Source organism: Notothenia rossii (assembly GCF_949606895.1).
Source record: "Notothenia rossii genome assembly, chromosome: 10".
Lineage (NCBI taxonomy): Eukaryota > Metazoa > Chordata > Actinopteri > Perciformes > Nototheniidae > Notothenia > Notothenia rossii.
Genome location: NC_136908.1, coordinates 63,355,394 through 63,360,739, shown reverse-complemented (window position 1 = coordinate 63,360,739; position 5,346 = coordinate 63,355,394). Strand labels below are relative to the sequence as shown.

The following is a 5,346-nucleotide window of genomic DNA, read 5'->3' as shown; positions in this document are numbered from 1 at the left end:
ACGAAGTGAAACGCAGCTTAAGACTTCCCATGAAGAATTTAAATATATAAATCAAAATCGATGATCGAAGTTCTAGTTTTTTTTTAAATCCAACTTCCATGGCAAAACTTGCCAACATTACCCATAATGCAACACTTATTTTTCATATTTTTTCGACAGTTATTTAAATATAGAAAAGCATCGAAAGCTCATATTTGAGGAACTGCAATCAGAAAGTATTAAAGGTGTTTCAAAGAGAGGAGAGAGAGATAAAGGGAACACCTGTGGGTGAGAGAGAGAGAGAGAGAGAGAGAGAGAGGGGGAGGCAAAGAGGAAATGAAACTGCAGATATGTCCACACCTTCACCTGCTGCGTCACCGGCTGCAGGGCTTCCTGTTACTCACACTGTGCTGCATTCCTCTATATCTTACATCTTACTTATAAAACAATGTTTAAAATGTTGAATAGATTTGTTACGGACCTTTAAGACACTCGTTTTTACACTCTTAATTGAAGGTGTTTTGAAGTCTGTCAAAGCCCCGTTGTGAATTGCACAAGTTACTGAGATGTATTACACATCATCTTGTGTAATACTCTGCAATAGATATTCAACTGTACAATACTCACACAGCATTACAACTGTTTTAAACTGCACATTAAGACATAGTGCATGTATTTAACCCTTACTACTATTCCAGCATTAACGGTACATTATTGTATTTATTGTCATGACTGTAATAAATTCCAATGTTTGGAGATTTCTTGATATATTTTCTGACATTTTTAGCAAGGAAAATACGAGACATTTGTTAATATGTTTGGAGTTAAATATTGATCAAAACATAAAACACCTTTCAGATATGTTCCCCTTATTTATTTTTAATATTTTTTCAAATTCTAGGACATTTACTGAAACATTTTCCACATATTTTTTTGGTTTATTGAAACATTTTCTGGAAGGCATTTATTCCCACATGTATCAGGCATTTTGCAAATACACATTTCTGAAATTCTCTATATAACTATTTTTACACATGTATAGATGTTATTTATTGTACAATCTCAATAAATTGTGACTGTAGTGCTTTGAATTTTTAGTGAAATGGATTGTATTTAGTGACATTTCACCACCACTGACACACACACCCACCCACACCCACACCCACACACACACACACACACACACACACACACCTCTGATTTCCATAGAAACCTCCACCTTTATTATCCATTAACTATATGTATATAGGTACATCAAGTGATGCTAAGCTAACACAGCTTCCTGGTTGTGTTACCTGTACAGCTGTGATGTTTTACCCGTAAAATGTTGATGTGTGACCTTTAAAGTTGTGTGTTTGTTTACGTGTACAGGTGTGACGTTTGTTGTTGTTGTTGTTGTTGTTGTTGTGTTGTGTTACCTGAACAAGTTGTGGTGTTTTTACCTGTATATATTGTGTGTTGTTTTACCTGTAAAGTTGTGATGTGTTTGTCGTTGAATTTGTTCTCGCAGTACCGCAGCACCATGGACGTCTTCCCCACACATCCTTCCCCCAGAAGAACCACCTTGAACGAGTAGGTTTTGCCGCCCGCCCCTCCGGCCGCCATGGTCTGTTTTTTCTTATTAAAAACCGTTTGTTTTTCGTGAAATAATCAAAACAACAATCAAGCTAACGATGCTATTGCTAATCCTGCGTAGCTTCACATCAGCTTCCGACTTGCGATAAAATCAGGAGAGAAACGCCTCGACAGCAGAAGTGAATCCGGGTTTGGTGGATGTTTATCACCGGGCGTAGGAGAACCGGGTCTAAAGGTGGAGCTGGTTCCGTTTTCTGTCCGGAGAGAAGCTGCTTTTCGCCCAAAACTAATGGCGTCTCTGGGAGCTAGCTGTTAGCCGGCTAGCTGAGCCAAAGATCGTCTCTAAATTGGAAGATGACTCACTGCGTTGATTAAAAGCAGAACAAGAATCACTGCCTAGGTGTTTTTTTGGTGACAAAATCAATACTTTAATGTTGAAATTAGCAAAAACGTTAACTTCTTGAGCAGTAAATGCAACATGTACTCTTAATATGTATACAACATACATAATTTGTAATATTAAAACACTGACAAGGAACATGTCAATGCACAATCAATACTTTTGATACTTTAATTACATTTTAGCTTGTTCCAACTTTTAGTTGAGTGAGGTTTAAAATGCAGTATTTAGAACTACTGTTTGTTTTTTGTTTCATTTGTATAGTTTCTGTTCTGATTTTATGTAAAGCGTCTTCGAGCATTAGGAAAAGCGCTATAAAAATCCCATTTATTTTACTATTTTGTTTAACACAGTGTTGTTTTTAATCGTTGACTCTGATACTCAGAAGTCGCAGCGGAGTGACGCCTCGTCCCAGCTTCCGCATCTCTGCAGCATCACGTGATGACGCATCACTGCTGTCACACTGAGCTGCAGGGGGTTTCTGATGTTGGAAAAATCCTAAAACTCATCACGTGCTGCTTCATTGAAAAAACATCTGGGACAATAAGACGGATGGTTTGGATTCAAAAGGCCTTCTGGGATTTTCCTGCGATGTTAAAATGGAGTTTATATATTTATTTTAATGTATTGTTGCCTTGATTTTTTATTATAATTATTTTTAAAACCATATTAATTCGTGATTATGACTGTATTAATTCATTATTTTATTAATTATTATTATTTGTATTATTATAATGTTTTATTATTATTATTTATTTTGTATTTATTTATTCTGTTCTGGCTACAGTTCAACTTTTATCCACCATGGGTCAGAGTCTGCCTTTAAAACCAATGTAGATGAGACAGAGCCAATAAAACCGAAATAAAAGCAGCGCTAATAATAATAATTACTATAATTATAATAATTCATATCATTATTATAATGATAATAATTAGATTATAGAATTGCCAAATCTAAAAATAGAAATTAAATATATTATTTGAATTAAACTGAAACACTGTTTCTTTGTAGCTTCATAATTATTTCTCCACAGCCGTGTGTGTGTGTGTGTGTGTGTGTGTGTGTGTGTGTGTGTGTGTGTGTGTGTGTGTGTGTGTGTGTGTGTGTGTGTGTGTGTGTGTGTGTGTGTTTCCTGTCTGTTTTCAAAATAAATGCCTCAAAAAACAATGAACATTCATTCATGCCATTCTGCAAGCATACTCTTCTGATACCACTGCTCCTAGAACTAGAGTCCTGCTCTAGGATGGGTTAAAAGCAGAGAACACATGTCACCGTGTGTTCTGAGTGCTCTGCATGTGAGACCATTAAAGAGGGGTTTCATCCCTCCCAATATTATTATTATTATTATAATGACATACCTTAAATTGAAATAATCATTAATATTATATGATAACAGCAAGTTGAATGTATTGCATGAAATGTAACAAATGTATATATTTGGTGATTTAATTGATTAATTTGTTGTTTATTCATGTATTTTTAGGAAATTATTTCGTATTCAGTGACAGACAGACATACAGACAGACAGACAGACAGACAGACAAACAGACAGAGTATATACAAGTAAACGGGGCTGACACACTGTATTAGTTTGAGTAGAGGGACTCTCTCTTACACACACATTCACATTTCACACACACACACACACACACACACACACACACACACTCCGGCTCTGCCGCTCCACGCGTGCAGTCTGGAAAGAGACCAACTTGCAAACTTTTACCCCCAAAAACTTGGATTTATTTCACTTTTTTAAACCAAAAACAAGAGACAGAAAAAACAACTTGCTCTTACTCCAAGTCTGCAACTTATTTTTATTTTTAATTCTTGTTTGTTGTGTTTTTTCTGGATTTGAGATTTGAGGAGGAACCGCGGTGGAGGACATGCCGGGGTTTGTGGGTTTGTTGGCCGCCTTTGCGTGCCTCTGGGCCGGGTTGAGGAGCTCCGGAGCCTCGGTGGAGCTGCGCAGCTCCGGGGAGGAGGGGGCGGTGTCCGGAGGGTGTCCTGCCCGCTGCCGGTGCTCGGTGGACGGGCTGCTGCACCGGGCAGACTGCTCCGACCTGGGGCTCCGGGAGACACCGGGCAACCTGAGCGTGTTCACCTCCTACCTGTGAGTCTCACACACTTCACATCTTTACTGATCATTACTCCAATCTGTTGCACACGGCGAATGAACTGCTAAGATAAGATAAGAAGTCATTATCGATCTCAATTTGGGAAATGTTGGTGTTGCAGCATCAAAAAAAGACAAGGCATTTTACATTAGAAAAATTAAAAGAATAGAAATAAACAATCCAAAATGTAAAAATCTCAAATAGAAATAAAATAGCATTAAAAAAGGAAAAAATACATGTGGAAATATAATTTAATTTACAGAATCACAATATAAGCAGGATATTATATATACATTAATTGTGCAAGGAATGGATTATTAAATATTAGATTGAATACAAATATAAAATGTACAGTGTGATTTTAAGTCCAGTTATCAAGTGTGTGTGAGAATCGGAGCACCTGTCCACCCGGCCTGAGAGAGAGAGAGAGAGAGAGAGAGAGAGAGAGAGAGAGATGATTTAAGCACTTTTTATGAAGTTCTGCAGCTTTTAAAATGTGCATTTGCAGAGAGTCTCTCAGGTGTCTTCCTATAATAGGTTTTTTTTTAAAGAAAATCATAGACGATCATCAGGGTTGTGTAATAACAGAAATTAGATGTTTGTTATCCACCTGTTACCTCGACATAGTGTCAAACAACGGAATAGAAATCAGTCAAAAAAGTTGAATTTTTTTAATATGTTGTACCTTATTAGTAGTCCTTGTTCTCATGCTCCTTGTTATGTATGTTTATGCTTTGGAAAATGGTTGAATGTTTGCGAGTTCCTTCTTTTGAAAAGTGAAGAAAGTCGTCAGTTTTGTCCGAAAACAAAGAAGTGTTCAGTGTTTCTACTTGAGTGTAAACTCCCGTTGAAGAGAAACACTCAAACTAATTCACCTCACAGCAGGTGAGAAAAACATGACATCTGTGTGTGTGTGTGTGTGTGTGTGTGTGTGTGTGTGTGTGTGTGTGTGTGTGTGTGTGTGTGTGTGTGTGTGTGTGTGTGTGTGTGTGTGTGTGTGTGTGTGTGTGTGTGTGTGTGTGTGTGTGTGTGTGTGTGTGTGTGTGTGTGTGTGTGTGTGTGTGTGTAAGGAGAACCTGCCCTTCTTGGCTGAGTGTAAATGCAGCACAATGTCCAGGATTTGAATTTCACTCTCATTAAAGAAAAACCTTCTTCTATTCAGTAATGGCTGTGTGTGTGAATGAAAGCACTTTCCTTACAGTTTGTCTAAGACAGGCAGATGGACTCACACACACACACACACACACACACACACACACACACACACACACACA

General features: G+C 37.7%; 1 protein-coding gene across 1 annotated transcript in view; it reads left to right on the top strand.

Moving 5' to 3' along the window:
- Window positions 1-3,638: 3,638 nt before the first annotated feature.
- Window positions 3,639-5,346, top strand: part of LOC307021245 (leucine-rich repeat-containing G-protein coupled receptor 5A-like) — a 38,389-nt gene continuing 36,681 nt past the window's right edge. The window contains exon 1 of the mRNA XM_079653190.1: window positions 3,639-4,068. Coding sequence (XP_079509316.1) covers window positions 3,842-4,068 — 227 coding nt within the window. The 5' untranslated portion in view covers window positions 3,639-3,841. The remainder of the gene's footprint in view (window positions 4,069-5,346) is intronic.